Source organism: Heteronotia binoei, chromosome 13 (genome assembly GCF_032191835.1).
Source record: "Heteronotia binoei isolate CCM8104 ecotype False Entrance Well chromosome 13, APGP_CSIRO_Hbin_v1, whole genome shotgun sequence".
Classification (NCBI taxonomy): domain Eukaryota; kingdom Metazoa; phylum Chordata; class Lepidosauria; order Squamata; family Gekkonidae; genus Heteronotia; species Heteronotia binoei.
Window position 1 is genome coordinate 6,612,495 of NC_083235.1, and position 16,297 is coordinate 6,628,791.

Below are 16,297 nucleotides of genomic sequence, written 5' to 3' on the forward strand. Positions count from 1 at the left end.
CTTTGGATGCACGTGTGAAATATTTTTGTGCAAAGCAGCCCTGAGGGAGCTTTCCCATCGCAATCCAATTTGGGTTCTCTTTTGCACATATCAGAGCTGAGAGACTGTAAACATTATATTCCACCCGCGTAGCAGAGGAGAAAACAACGGACACGTTAAAGTGGGTTGCCATCCCCAGAGGAGACCAATAAAGCCAGGATTAGAAGGGAAAGAGGGAAAATAGAAGCTAGGAATTTCTGAGAGCATGGGGTGACAGGGGAAAATGGGGGCAGAAAATGATGGCCAGTCACAATTTACCTATGAAGACCCTCCATGGGTCTCTCAAAGCAAGGTTTGCCATTGCCTGCCTCTGTGTGGCTACCCAAGGCTTCTCTGGTGGTCTCCCATCTCAAGAGCGGTCAGGTTTGACCCTGCTTAGCTTACAAGATTTGAGGAGACTGGACTAGTCTGGGCCATCCCAGCCAGGAGAGGGACAAAAAGAGGTGGTTTGCCCTTGCCTGCCTCTCCGTAGCAACCCTGGATTTCCTTGGTGGTCTCCCATCCCAAGTACTCATCAAGGTTTAGCTTAGCTTAGTTTCAGGTATTTGATGAGATCAGGCTACCCTGGGCCATCCAGGTGAAGCCAAGAGATGCTCAGAGATGGTCCACCATTGCTTGCCTCTGCGTCACAACCCTGGACTTCCTTGGTGGTCTCCCATCTCAAGTACTGGTCAGGGCTGACCCCATTTAGCTTCTGAGAGGCGATAAGGTTGGGTCAGCCTGGGTCATCCAGGTCAAGTCAAGAGATGGCAGAGGTTTCATACTGCCTGCCTCTGCGTAGCAACCCTGGACTTCCTTGGTGGTCTCCCATCCCAAGTACTGGTCAGGGCTGACCCTGCTTAGCTTCGGCTATCTGATGAGGCCAGGCTAGCCTGAGACATCCAGGTCAAGCCAAGAGATGCTCAGAGATGGTTCACCATTGCCTGCCTCTGCGTAGCAACCCTGGACTTCCTTGGTGGTCTCCCTTCCCAAATACTGATCAAGGCTGACCCTTCTTAGCTTTGGCTATCTGTTGAGATCAGGCTAGCCTGGGCTATCCAGGTGAAGCCAAGAGATGCTCAGAGATGGTCCGCCATAGTCTGCCTCTGCGTAGCAACCCTGGATTTCCTTGGTGGTCTCCCATCCCAAGTACACATCAAGGTTTAGCTTAGCTTAGTTTCAGGTATTTGATTAGATCAGGCTACCCTGGGCCATCCAGGTGAAGCCAAGAGATGCTCAGAGATGGTCCACCGTTGCCTGCCTCTGCGTAGCAACCCTGGACTTCTTTGGTGGTCTCCCATCCCAAGTACTAATCAGGGCTGACCCTGCTTAGCTTCGGCTGTCTGATGAGATCAGGCTACCCTGGGCCATCCAGGTCAAGCCAAGAGATGCTCAGAGATGGTCCACCATTGCCTGCCTCTGCGTAGCAACTCTAGAATCCCTAGGTGGTCTCCCATCCCAAGTTTAGCTTGTGAGAGGCAATAAGGTTGGGTCAGCCTGGACCATCCAGGTCAAGCCAAGAGATGCTCAGAGATGGTCCACCGTTGCCTGCCTCTGCGTAGCAACTCTAGAATCCCTAGGTGGTCTCCCATCCCAAGTTTAGCTTGTGAGAGGCAATAAGGTTGGGTCAGCCTGGGTCATCCAGGTCAAGTCGAGAGACGGCAGAGGTTTCGCGTTGCCTGCCTCTGCGTAGCAACTCTAGAATCCCTAGGTGGTCTCCCATCCCAAGTTTAGCTTGTGAGAGGCAATAAGGTTGGGTCAGCCTGGGTCATCCAGGTCAAGTCGAGAGACGGCAGAGGTTTCGCGTTGCCTGCCTCTGCGTAGCAACCCTGGACTTCCTTGGTGGTTTTCCTTCCAGATATAAAGCAGGGGCCACCCTGCTTAGCTTCTGAGAGCTAAGGGTGGGATTGAGGGTGAGGGGCAAATTTGGGGTCACCCTGAATAATGTGTGAAACCCAGCTGGTGGCTCAGTTGTGCTATTTATTAATGTAAAAGAAACATTTTTAAAAAAATAATAAAAAATAAGCCGCTTCAGTGTTAACCGATGGGAGAATCTTACATTTTATACAGGGGAGGGGGGAAAGGGGCACGGATTTACGCTGCAAAGGAGTCCAAAAAAGTAGTCAACAAAGAAGTGGATCTGGTTTTTAAAAGGCGCAAACCGTGCCTTAAAACCGTGTGCGGCGCTGCCGAGTGCAGTTCGTGACGGCATCTCTTCCGTCCTTTTCCTTCGCCGTCCGTTTCAACGTCCAGGCATTTCATCTGCTCGCAAACGATTCCCGGATCTTCAGCTCGACATTCATAAATATAAAGCATAGTGTGGTCTTTAAACAAGATGGTCCTGAGCTCATGTCTGAGGAAAAGTCAAGATGTTTCGCCTCCCTGGCCCCATTTTGTGCATCTGGTCCCTGCAGAAGCTGGAAGACCCTGGACGTTACTTTAGAGGCCAGCCAACGGCCAACAGCTACGTGAAACACGAAACCATTTCCAGGGCTGAAAGCTGCAATCGTACGGTCGTGTCCACATAACCCCCATAAGTCTCATGGTAGTGAAAGGATCTAGGATGTCATGTCACACTGCAAAGGCAAAGAACTCTGGCCCGAATCCTCCAGTGCTCGGAAAAGAGCCCCCTTCTAGCTGCGGGACCCTTCCGTCGTTCCCCTCCCAAAGCCGGCCTCCTGCTGACGTTTCTCCTGTTGAACAGCTGCCTGCAGCCGCGTCTCTTTTCGATTCCCAGCTTTTCGATTCCCAGGAGACCTGGGGGAGAGTTCTCAGATGGGAAGAGGAAGTTCTTAAGAAAAAGAGGCCCGAACTTCTGCCTCCGCCTCTTGTAGTGAACGCTCCCGTTCCCCCATCTCAAAAGTGCAAAAATCTGCCACTCTCCATCTGGTGACCTCACTTCCTGGTGTGGGGAGAAGGTTTTCCTGTCTTCTCCCTGCAACAAGGTGGGGCGATGGACCCCAACAGCAGCTTCAACTACAGCTCCGGGGCCGGGCGTCTCTCTAGTTCCCAGAATCCCTCTGTCTGCTTACACACTGTCCGTTTGTACGTTGCCGTTCAGGCATTTCTTCTCTGAGGAGTTCCCTTGTGCTTTCCTCTGGGACACGCGATACTTCCTCATCTTGTAGCTTTTGTGGTACATGTAGTAGCCCACGCTGGCGATAGAAGCGAAAACCACTGCGGCAAGAATCGCCAAGCAGATGATAAGGGTCGGGGGCTCTTCAACTAAGAAAAAGACAAAAAAAAAATAACAATCACACATTAGAATTAGAATTTTACGTTGGTGGATCCCACCAGCCATCCCTATATGCCAGACTTTCCTTTAAGATTTGGTACATTCAAAGTTATAGACCGGGGTGTCAAAAATGTGGCCCAGGGGACGAATCAGGCCCTTGAAGGGCCGAATCAGACCCCCGAGCAAATGGCTGTCATTTGCTTCCTTCTTTCTCTCTCTTGCTTCCTTCTGCATCACAGCTTGCTTTGCAAGGCTTGCTCAGTCGCACAGGAGATGCAGAGCAACGACTCTATTTTCTCCATTGGCTGAGGCTCCTCCCTTGGGGAGGAAGGGAGAGCTCGATTTGCCAAGCTCTCTCAATTGCATAGCAGAGCTACTGAGCCAAGCCTCTCTTGCTTCTATTGGCTGAGGCTCCTCCCCCTTCTGGTCCCCTGGGGAAGGAAGGAAAGAGTCAGAGCTTCCTTTGCCCAGTTCCCTGAATCCCACGGGAGAAATACCAAGAAAGCACCTTTAAGACTAACAAGTGCTAATGTTTTAAGCATGTTTTATTTTAATTTTTTTTTTTTAAAAAAAATCTTTAATTGTGTTTGTCTGTGTCCTTTGAAAAGTTTATCTCTCTGCTACCTAATCTTAAATAGGTACACACACGGCCCGGTCCGACATGGCTTGGCCCATTAATGTCATATCTGGCCCTCATAACAAATGAGTTCGACATCCCTGTTATAGACAATATGTAGAAACTGTGAAATATATTACATAGAATATGTAATAATGATGAAATTAATATTGTTGCAATGTAGAGCAGTTATCATAAAAGCCCCGTGGCACAGAGTGTTAAAGCTGCAGTACTGCAGTCTGAGCTCTCTGCTCATGATCTGAGTTTGATCCCGGCGGAAGCTGGGTTCAGGTACCAGGCTCAAGGTTGACAGCCTTCCGGGATCAGTAAAATGAGTACCCAGTTTGCTGGGGGGGGGAAGCAGGGAAGGCAATGGCAAACCACCCCGTAAAACGTCTGCCGTGAAAACGTTGTGATGCGATGTCACCCCAGAGTCGGAAACAACTGGTGCTTGCACAGGGGGCTACCTTTACTTTTACATTAAAAGTTATAGACAGTATGTAGAAATGATGAAATTTATAACATAGAATATGTAATAATGATGAAATTAATAATATTGTTGCAATGTAGGGTAGTTATGAAATTTGAAACTTAAAATATCTGAAGTAAGGACTGTTGTATCCTGCAGAAAATGTCCTAGAAACTATAATGAAGGAAATGTTGGGGAGAAATACTCCCCGTCCCCCATTTTATATACCCTGTAAGCAGGGGTTGTTTTGTAGGAAAATAGGTGGTGGAGCTCATCCAGGGATTGTTATGCAGCTGCACCTACTATTCAATGGAAGAAGAAGATATTGGATTTATATCCCGCCCTCCACTCCGAATAGTCTCAGAGTGGCTCACAATCTCCTTTCCCTTCCTGCCCTACAACAGACACCCTGTGAGGTGGGTGGGGCTGGAGAGGGCTCTCACAGCAGCTGCCCTTTCAAGGACAGAGTCTCAGAGCGGCCTACAATCTCCTTTCCCTTCCTCCCCTACAACAGACACCCTGTGAGGTGGATGGGGCTGCGAGGGCTCTCCCAGCAGCTGCCCTTTCAAGGACAGAGTCTCAGAGCGGCCTACAATCTCCTTTCCCTTCCTCCCCTACAACAGACACCCTGTGAGGTGGGTGGGGCTGCGAGGGCTCTCCCAGCAGCTGCCCTTTCAAGGACAGAGTCTCAGAGCGGCTCACAATCTCCCTTCCCTTCCTCCCCTACAACAGACACCCTGTGAGGTGGATGGGGCTGGAGAGGGCTCTCCCAGCAGCTGCCCTTTCAAGGACAACCTCTGCGAGAGCATTGGCTGACCCAAGGCCATTCCAGCAGCTGCAAGTGGAGGAGTGGGGAATCAAACCCGGTTCTCCCAGATAAGAGTCCGCACACTTCACCACTACCCCAAACTGGCTCTCTGGACAAGGTGGGGGCGGGGCAGCTGTGCTCCTGTGAGCTCCTGCTGAATTCAAGGCCTGCCTGTAATGTATAATAATAATCTTGATCTATACAAGCAGCTGTATAATTCTTCTTTTCCTTTGGTATCCCCTCTATATTATATCTTGCTTTCTAAATTAAATATATATATCTATAAAAGTAAAAGAGACTCACACCCCCAAATTACAATTTGGCACTGGTGGATCCCACAAATTTGCAATTGCAGAGTCTACTGAAGCTTCGCTTCTCTTTGCGACAGAGCAAAACGGATTGGTTTAAAGCCTTTTTATGCCCCCTTTCCACCCAAGCAATTAAATCTGCATCCAGCGGAAGGCAAACGGGTTGAATCCCACGCAACGTATCCACATGTGCTGGACGGTGTTCCCTCCGAGTTAGCGAGAGCTCGCTCACAGGTTTTTTAGCCTCCAGCTCACACATTTTTGTCAGAGCCCCGGAAGGGTGGCCCCAGAGCACAATAACTCCAGCCGTAGCTCACAACTTTAAGGCCAGCAGCTCACAAATTTTTGCTCACAAGACTCTGCAGAGGGACCATTTGTGTAACCAGAAACGGAAGGAAAAGGCTGCCAGTAGCTGCTTGCTCTGTAGCTAAACGGAGGGAAACCCATGGGATGCAATGCCGTTAGAGGGGTGTAAGCCTGCTTTGGATAACCCTGCAAGCTAGGATTTCTACTTGCGTGTTGCACCCTCCCTGGAATGAGCTTTAATGATTCGGCACTCTGTTTTGGCACAAGCAAGTCAAAAGATTCTTCCTTGGGGCAAAGAGACCGACTCACCTTCGACGCGGACAGTCACAAAAGTGGCGACAGAGCCGTGTGCGTTGGATGCGCTGCAGTTATAGCTGCCTTGGTGGCCTTCAGTGATGAGCTGGGGCACCCCGAGAGGGTAGAGCACCCCGTCTTTCCTGCACGTGACATCTGGGGATGGGTTTCCCCAGGCTGAGCAGGTGAAAGTCTCCTCACCCCCAGCCTTCCAGGTCAGGGTACTGGGGCAGCTGGAATCATTCATCTGGGGTCCATCTGGAACAAAGAAAGTTGCAAGGTTAGTTTCTTTAGCAAAGCGGTAGTAGTAGAAGAAGAAGATCATAGATTTATACCGTGCCCTAGCCTCTGAATCTCAGAGTGGCTTACAATCTCCTTTATCTTCTTCCCCCCACAACAAACACCCTGTGAGGTAGGTGGAGCTGAGAGAGCTCTGACAGAAGCTGCCCTTTCAAGGACAGCTTTGCGAGAGCTATGGCTGACCCAAGGCCATTCCAGCAGCAGCAAGTGGAGGAGTGGGGAATCAAACCAGGTTCTCCCAGATAAGAGTCCACTACACCAAACTGGCTCTCGGGGTGATGGTGAAGTGATCGGGGTGGTGGTGAAGAAGCATAAATCCGATACTCGGGGCGCGACCTGGATCCTGAGACTGGCATAAATGTAATCCTAAAACAGCCTCTGAGATATAAAAAAACATCTGGAAAGCTACTGTTGGCCACCCCTGCTCGATATGACAGCCCTTCAAGTACTTGAAGATGGTGATCATATCACCTCTCAGCCACCTCCTCTGCAGGCTAAGGAAAGGAAAGGTCCCCTGTGCAAGCACCAGTCGTTTCCGACTCTGGGTGATGTTGCTTTCACAACGTTTTCACGGCAGACTTTTGACGGGGTGGTTTGCCGTTGCCTTCCCCAGTCTTTTTTACACTTTCCCCCAGCAAGCTGGGGACTCATTTGACCGACCTCGGAAGGATGGAAGGCTGAGTCAACCTTGGGCCGGCTACCTGAACCAGCTTCCGCCGGAATCGAACTCGGGTCGTGAGCAGAGAGTTCAGATCACAGTACCGCAGTACTGCTGCTTTACCACTCTGCGCCACGGGGCCCTCTATCTCCAGGCTAAATGTCGTTAAGTCTTTGTCACTAAAATATATTGTTTGTACACACTTTGGGGCGATAATAAGTATATTTCCGCTGCTGGTTGTATCGTTCCATATCGACACACCAGAACCTGTTGAATTGATATTTTTATCCACCTGGAAACGGGCAACTCTAATGTGTGAACTGCTACATGTGAAACAAGACGTTTCCTACCAAAACGATGTACGTGGAAAGCAATTCATTGCAATTGCAGAATCTTCACAGCAACAAAAACACTATGTGCGGATTTCCTACTCACAGTAGACAATGAGGTTGGCAGACGTCTTCTTTATAACCGGCGTCCCATCGATATCCACCTCCACTTGACACGTGAATTCCTGTCCATCGTCCTCTTCTACAGCAGTCACCGTGGCCCGGAGGGGAAAGACGTTTCCGGACTCTAGGACTCCCTTGCTATTTCGGATGCGTGCCGAAAAGATACGGGGCTGGGTGTCTTCAGGGTGGGAATCCTCACAGACAACATCCACGCGGTTGTTGGCGAGAATCTCTCGGGGACTGACGGTCAGAACCAGGCCAGGTAAACCTACGAGGCAACAGAGAACAGTTAAGCTTCAGTGTTGCGTGATGATAGTTTTAGAAGAAGAAGAAGATATTGGATTTATATCCCGCCCTCCACTCCGAAGAGTCTCAGAGCGGCTCAGAATCTCCTTTCCCTTCCTCCCCCACAACAGACACCCTGTGAGGTAGATGAAGATATTGGATTTATATCCCGCCCTCCACTCCGAAGAGTCTCAGAGCGGCTCACAATCTCCTTTCCCTTCCTCCCCCACAACAGACACCCTGTGAGGTAGAAGAAGAAGAAGATATTGGATTTATATCCCGCCCTCCACTCCAAAGAGTCTCAGAGCGGCTCACAATCTCCTTTCCCTTCCCCCACAACAGACACCCTGTGAGGTAGAAGAAGAAGAAGAAGATATTGGATTTATATCCCGCCCTCCACTCCGAAGAGTCTCAGAGCGGCTCACAATCTCCTTTCCCTTCCTCCCCCACAACAGACACCCTGTGAGGTAGATGAAGATATTGGATTTATATCCCACCCTCCACTCCGAAGAGTCTCAGAGCGGCTCACAATCTCCTTTCCCTTCCTCCCCCACAACAGACACCCTGTGAGGTAGAAGAAGAAGAAGAAGAAGATATTGGATTTATATCCCGCCCTCCACTCCAAAGAGTCTCAGAGCGGCTCACAATCTCCTTTCCCTTCCCCCACAACAGACACCCTGTGAGGTAGAAGAAGAAGAAGAAGATATTGGATTTATATCCCGCCCTCCACTATGAAGAGTCTCAGGGCGGCTCACAATCTCCTTTCCCTTCCTCCCCCACAACAGACACCCTGTGAGGTAGATGAAGATATTGGATTTATATCCCGCCCTCCACTCCAAAGAGTCTCAGAGCGGCTCACAATCTCCTTTCCCTTCCCCCACAACAGACACCCTGTGAGGTAGAAGAATAAGAAGAAGATATTGGATTTATATCCCGCCCTCCACTATGAAGAGTCTCAGAGCGGCTCACAATCTCCTTTACCTTCCTCCCCCACAACAGACACCCTGTGAGGTGGGTGGGGCTGGAGAGGGCTCTCACAGCAGTTGCCTTTTCAAAGACAACCTCTGCCAGAGCTATGGCTGACCCAAGGCCATTCCAGCAGGTGCAAGTGGAGGAGTGGGGAATCAAACCTGGTTCTCCCAGATAAGAGTCCACACACTTAACCACCAAACCAAACTGGCTCTGAAGAGTCTCAGAGTGGCTCACAATCTCCTTTACCTTCCTCCCCCACAACAGACACCCTGTGAGGTAGATGAAGATATTGGATTTATATCCCGCCCTCCGCTCCGAAGAATCTCAGAGCGGCTCACAATCTCCTTTCCCATCCTCCCCCACAACAGACACCCTGTGAGGTAGATGAAGATATTGGATTTATATCCCGCCCTCCACTCTGAAGAGTCTCAGTGCGGCTCACAATCTGCTTTACCTCCCCCCCCCCACAACAGACACCCTGTGAGGTAGATGAAGATATTGGATTTATATCCTGCCCTCCACTCCAAAGAGTCTCAGAGCGGCTCACAATCTCCTTTCCCTTCCCCCACAACAGACACCCTGTGAGGTAGAAGAAGAAGAAGAAGATATTGGATTTATATCCCGCCCTCCACTCCGAAGAGTCTCAGAGCGGCTCACAATCTCCTTTCCCTTCCTCCCCCACAACAGACACCCTGTGAGGTAGATGAAGATATTGGATTTATATCCCACCCTCCACTCCGAAGAGTCTCAGAGTGGCTCACAATCTCCTTTCCCTTCCTCCCCCACAACAGACACCCTGTGAGGTAGAAGAAGAAGAAGAAGAAGATATTGGATTTATATCCCGCCCTCCACTCCAAAGAGTCTCAGAGCGGCTCACAATCTCCTTTCCCTTCCCCCACAACAGACACCCTGTGAGGTAGAAGAATAAGAAGAAGATATTGGATTTATATCCCGCCCTCCACTATGAAGAGTCTCAGAGCGGCTCACAATCTCCTTTACCTTCCTCCCCCACAACAGACACCCTGTGAGGTGGGTGGGGCTGGAGAGGGCTCTCACAGCAGCTGCCTTTTCAAAGACAACCTCTGCCAGAGCTATGGCTGACCCAAGGCCATTCCAGCAGGTGCAAGTGGAGGAGTGGGGAATCAAACCTGGTTCTCCCAGATAAGAGTCCACACACTTAACCACCAAACCAAACTGGCTCTGAAGAGTCTCAGAGTGGCTCACAATCTCCTTTACCTTCCTCCCCCACAACAGACACCCTGTGAGGTAGATGAAGATATTGGATTTATATCCCGCCCTCCGCTCCGAAGAATCTCAGAGCGGCTCACAATCTCCTTTCCCTTCCTCCCCCACAACAGACACCCTGTGAGGTAGATGAAGATATTGGATTTATATCCCGCCCTCCACTCTGAAGAGTCTCAGTGCAGCTCACAATCTGCTTTACCTCCCCCCCCCCCACAACAGACACCCTGTGAGGTAGATGAAGATATTGGATTTATATCCTGCCCTCCACTCCAAAGAGTCTCAGAGCGGCTCACAATCTCCTTTCCCTTCCTCCCCCACAACAGACACCCTGTGAGGTGGGTGGGGCTGGAGAGGGCTCTCACAGCAGCTGCCCTTTCAAGGACAACCTCTGCCAGAGCTATGGCTGACCCAAGGCTGAGATATCAGGGCTCCCCAACGTGGAGCCTGCGGGTGCTGCGGCACCCACTAAGTCTTTTGCTAAAAGTGGGCAGGGAAAGGGTGGAGGTTTTCCCCAGCAAGGCTTCCGACTGGCTGAGCAGAAACAGATTGCTTGTTACCAAGAAATGAGAGTAAAAAGAAAAGGAGTTATTGTCTCAGGACTAATTAGGTCCCCAAACACTCCAGCCAACTCCTAGGCCCCCCGTCATTAGAAAGTAAACTTGCACCAAACTGTGGGAACTGGTTTTGGTGTTATCATTTACTTTGTTAGCACCTTTTGGCTGCTCTGTTTTGGATGTTCTGCACCATGTACTGTGGAACTTCCTCCCTAAGGAAGTTTTTTAAAAGGTAGTCCCCTGTGCAAGCACCATTCATTTCCGACTCTGGGGTGACGTTGCTTTCACAACGATTTCATGGCAGACTTTTTACGGCGTGGTTTGCCATTGCCTTCCCCAGTCATCTACACTCCTCCCCCAGCAAGTTGGGTACTCCTTTGACCGACCTCGGAAGGATGGAAGGCTGAATCAACCTGGAGCCAGCTACCTGTAACCAGCTTCCGTCGGGATCAAACTCAGGTCATGAGCAGAGTGTACAGACTGCAGTACTGCAGCTTTACCACTATGTGCCACGGGGCTCTTGACAGTATTACATTAGTGTGTAAACATTATTACACACTAAAAAAAAGCTTAAATACTACAGATGGCGGAATCAAATTTCATCTACTTATAAAAATTCTCCCAAATATCTCCCCAGCTGGCATAAACTGAGGACAATATCCTGAAGGCAGTGGGTCAATTCAACAAGGTCCTTTTAGCAGGGAGACCCATATACCAATGAAATGCACACCGCTTTCTGCATTAGTTCTCCCGCGGGGCTTCGTTTTTTAATCAGCCTCTTTTAGTCTGCCTGGTTTTCTACTCTTGGGCTGGTTTTAGTCTCCTGAGCTTTACCGCTTGGGCGATTTCTCCTTTTTATAGCTCTTTCGAAATGTTTTTTTAAAAAATTAATTTCCTTTTTCAGCCTGACGTCATACTGCGGTTGAAACACTTAAGTGCTTTTTATGTGTTAGTGTCGTCAAGATTACAGTTTTCAAATGGCAGAAGTTGTCCGGGTCACAGCTTTGCGCAGAATTTAAATAAGTGGATTCTATGGCTTTAGGAAAGGAAAGGTCCCCTATGCAAGCACGTCGTTTCTGACTCTGGGGTGACGTTGCTTTCACAACGTTTTCATGGCAGACTTTTCACAGGGTGGTTTGCCATTGCCTTCCCTAGTCCTCTACACTTCCCCCCCCCCCCCAGCAAGCTGGGTCCTCATTTGACTGACCTCGGAAGGAAGTACTTTTTCACCCAAAGGGTGATTAACATGTGGAATTCACTGCCACAGGAGGTGGTGGCGTCCACAAGCATAGCCACCTTCAAGAAGGGGTTAGATAAAAATATGGAGCAGAGGTCCATCAGTGGCTATTAGCCACAGTGTGTGTGTGTGTGTGTGTATATATATATATATATATATATTTGGCCGCTGTGTGACACAGAATGTTGGACTGGATGGGCCATTGGCCTGATCTAACATGGCTTCTCTTATGTTCTTATGTTCTTATGGAAGGCTGAGTCAACCTCGAGCCAGCTACCTGAAAACCCAGCTTCCACTGGGGATCGAACTCAGGTCGGGAGCAGAGAGTTCAGACTGCAGTACTGCAGCTTTAACACGCTGCGCCATGGGGCTCTTATGGCTTTACCCCCAGGGCTTTTTTTGAGCAGGAACGCACAGGAACACAGTTCTGGCTGGCTTGGCACCAGGGTGACGTCATTGCACCAGCGACACGAGGGCAGCCCTAGCTGGAGATGTGGGACCTAATATGCAAATGAACTTCTGCTGGGCTTTTTCTACCAAAAAAAGGCCCTGTTTAGACCCCAACTGACATCCCTCCCCTCCCAAACCGCTTCCTCCCCAGTCTCCACCCCAAACCTCCAGGAATTTCCCAACCCAATGTTGGTAACCTTCTGCACGGTGCATGTCGCCTCCTGAGGTTGGAATTATGTTCAGGCAGGCAGAAACAGCATGTAAAATAAGGCTGCTATGGAGCAGGACCTCTTCACTAAATGCCCAGATTCCTCACTATACAAGAGACAGAGCTGGACAAACGGATCTTCTCCGACGTTAGGAGATGGCTCTCAGGAAGGGCTGGGGCGAGACAGGTAGAACAACACTGACATGTTTCAAAAAGTGGGCTGGAGATAGGGTTGCCAAGTCTTCTTCATCCCCCAGCGGGGGACATTCGCATGCGCGACGCGTGCCGTGCGACGAAATTACATCACCCGGAAGTGACGTCATCAAAAAGGCGGCGCCTGTGCGGGGCCACTCTAGGCGTTTCTGGGAGAACTCTAGGGTTTTCCCCAGACACTCTAGCTATTTGGGAGATTAAAACTCTCTGGCACCTATTGTACCATAGATTTTTACCTCTCAAATTGCCAGAGCATCCGGGGAAGTCATAGTTTTTCCGGAAATGCCTAGAGCAGCCCCGCACGGGCACCGCCATTTTGATGACGTTGCTTCTGGGTGACGTCATTGCACCAGCGACGTGAGGGCAGCCCTAGCTGGAGATGTGGACAACAAAGATATCCTCAGCAGAGGCCATTTTGTAGAAAAAGAGGTGCCAGAGCTCATGAGCACAACTCATTTGCATCTGCCACTCACCCCCTGACATCACCCGGAGGTGGACTCAATCAGATCAGATCAGCATCTGCCTTCAAAGGCTTCATACTTTTTAAAATGACTTTCTCCTCCGAGGCCCCAGTGGCATGAGGAAGACTTCCATCTGTCTAATTGCTACGTTTTGGTTATTTCCCCATTGTTTGTGGGGGGAAATATCAGAAAGTTTTTCGGATCTTAGAGTTCAGCAAAATTCTCACAGGGGCTCTTTGGCTTGGAGAAACGTCGACTGCGGGGTGACATGAAAGAGGTTGACAAGATGATGCGTGGGATGGAGAAAGCAGAGAAAGAAGTCCTTTTCTCCCTTTCTCACAATACCAGAACTCGTGGGCATTCGATGAAATTGCTGAGCAGTCAGGTTAAAACGGATAAAAGGAAGTACTACTTCACCCAAAGGGTGATTAACATGTGGAATTCACAGCCACAGGAGGTGGCGGCGGCTACAAGCATAGCCAGCTTCAAGAGGGGATTGGATAAAAATATGGAGCAGGGGTCCATTAGTGGCTATTAGCCACAGTGTGTGTGTGTGTGTATATATTGGCCACTGTGTGACACAGAGTGTTGGACTGGATGGGCCACTGGCCTGATCCAACATGGCTTCTCTTATGTTCTTATGTCTGGGGCGGTGATGCTCTGTATTCTTGGTGCTTGGGGGGGCAACAGTGGGAGGACTTCTAGTGTCCTGGCCCCACTGATGGACCTCCTGATGGCGCCTGGGTTTTTTGGCCACTGTGTGACACAGTGTTGGACTGGAAGGGCCATTGGCCTGATCCAACATGGCTTCTCTTGTGTTCTTCTGTGACACAGAGTGTTGGACTGGACGGGCCATTGGCCTGATCCAACAGGGCTTCTCTTATGTTCTTATGTGACACAGAGTGTTGGACTGGAAGGGCCATTGGCTTGATCCAACATGGCTTCTCTTATGTTCTTATGGGGTTTGAACAATGGAGCCCAGAACCAAGTACTTGTGGGGAGGGGTAAGAAAGAACAAGCGGAATAAAATTTAGAGGTTCTGGAGCTCTGCTCCTCCGAGTTCCTGCCCAAAAGGAGGCCTCTGCGGCACCCCACCACCATATAGGATTGTTCCTAAAGTCTTGTATGCAGGATAACAAAATATATATATATATTATTTAGATTTTTGCTTTCCCAAGTAACAAAGATCTCACTGTTGTCAGCTTCAGAGGGTAGCCATGCTGGTCAGCAGTAAAAGACCGGGATTTGAGTCCTGGAAACCCACAAGATTTTTGGGTTGTAAGCATTGGAGACTCAACGCTCCCTTCATCAGATCACCAGAGTGGAGTCGTATCTGAGGAAGGGTTTTGTAGCAGGGACGCCTTGGCATCTTAGGCCACACACCCCTGATGTAGCCAATCCTCCAAGAGCTTCCAGGGCTCTTCCTGCAGGGCCTACTGTCAGCTCCAGGAGGATTGGCTACATCAGGGAGGTGTGGCCTAAGATGCCAAGGAGCTCCTGCTAGAATTCCACCCCTGCATATCCCTGATGTAGCCAGTCCTCCAAGAGCTTCCAGGGCTCTTCTCACAGGGCCTACTGTAAGCTCCAGGAGGATTGGCTACATCAGAGGGGTGCGGCCTAAGATGCAAAGGAGCTCTTGCTAGAATTCCACCCCTGCATATCCCTGATGTAGCCAGTCCTCCAAGAGCTTACAGGGCTCTTATTACAGGGCCTACTGTTAGCTCCAGGAGGATTGGCTACATCAGGGGGGCATGGCCTAAGATGCGAAGGAGTTCCTGCTACACAAAAAGCCCTGCAAAGGGATCTTTGACTCTTGAAAGCTTGTAACCTCAACATTTTTTGGAGCCTCTGAAGGTGCTCCTGGACTCAAAACTAGCTGTGATCAGCCTGAGATTCTTTGCCCTTTACGTGTGGAAACTCGGAGAGATTTCTACACGCCAGTGATGGCAGAGATACTCACTGTATACATAGACTTGGTCCTCCACTGTTCTGGTCACGGGCCCCAGAGAAACTGTGCATTTCAGGGAGTGATTTCCTGCTACCGAAGGCGAGACCTGAGCCTTGGCCCTTGCTGTGTCCCCCCATGTAGTCACACTGGGGGTCAGTCTCTCCTCTGCAAAGGTCAGTTCAAACTTGGCCTCCTTGGCTGGGAAAACCCCAGACACTTCACAGCTCACCGTCTTGGAGGTATTCGCCTCCATGGAGCGCAAAGGGATGAGCCGGGGATCCCGCAAGAAAACTATCAAGAGAACAACAACAAAAAGAAACACATGAGGTATTGAAAGCACAACCAGTGGAATAACAGTGCAAGCTACACAGTGCTTTGGCTTAACGTTCAAAGCAAATATTGCCACGGGCATGTTGCAAGAAAGGCCTAGTTTGGCTGGCCTAGCCTCTAGGGTTGCCAAGTCCAATTCAAGAAACATCTGGAGACTTTGCGAGTGGAGCCAAGAGACTTTGGGGGGTGGAGTCAGGAGACACTGGGGTGGAGCCAGCAGCAAGGGTGTGACAAGCATAACTGAACTCCAAAGGGAGTTCTGGCCATCATATTTAAAGGGACTGCGCATCTTTTAAATGCCTTCCCACTATAGGAAATAATGAAGGATAGGGGCACCTCCTTTGGGGGCTCATAAAATTGGACCCCCTGGTCCAATTGTTTTGAATCTTGGGGGGGTGTTTTGAGGAGAGGCACCAGATGCTATGCTGAAAATTTGGTGCCTCTACCTCAAAAATACAGCCTGCCCCCCCAGAGCCCCAGATACCTGTGGATCAATATAGGAAGTCTCCATGATTTAAGGACATACATAATAAGAATCAGTGCTGAGTTTTTGGGGGATGACCCTGATGAAGATAGAATGATAATTTGGTACATGCTTTCAGCTGCATGGACATTATATGCGCAGATGTGGAAGCAAGATAAAATACCAGAAAAGTGGGACCGGACTTTAAAAGTTATGCATTGGAGTGAAACGGACAAGCTTACAAAGAATCTTAAAAGAATATGAGCTAGAGAAGTTTAAAAATAAGTGGGGGAAATTTCAAAAATATGTTGAAAAACAATGGAAGGTTAAAGGATAGCTGGCGATTTTTGACAACGGCGAATTTTGAACTTTAGAGGAATAATAAATGGACTGCAGTCAAAAAGCGAGACTATGTGAACATATTTTTTTTCAACTTTTTTTTTTAAAAAGGACTAAAGGATTATAAT

The 16,297-nt window shown here is 49.5% G+C and overlaps 1 protein-coding gene across 1 annotated transcript in view; it reads right to left on the minus strand.

The window, feature by feature from the left end:
• Positions 1 to 2,651: 2,651 nt before the first annotated feature.
• Positions 2,652 to 16,297, minus strand: part of LOC132581830 (intercellular adhesion molecule 5-like) — a 29,714-nt gene continuing 16,068 nt past the window's right edge. Inside the window, exons 4-8 of the mRNA XM_060253244.1 lie at positions 15,050 to 15,328; positions 7,448 to 7,732; positions 6,070 to 6,312; positions 3,051 to 3,243; positions 2,652 to 2,775 (exon numbers count right to left, since the gene is read on the minus strand). Coding sequence (XP_060109227.1) covers positions 2,652 to 2,775; positions 3,051 to 3,243; positions 6,070 to 6,312; positions 7,448 to 7,732; positions 15,050 to 15,328 — 1,124 coding nt within the window. The remainder of the gene's footprint in view (positions 2,776 to 3,050; positions 3,244 to 6,069; positions 6,313 to 7,447; positions 7,733 to 15,049; positions 15,329 to 16,297) is intronic.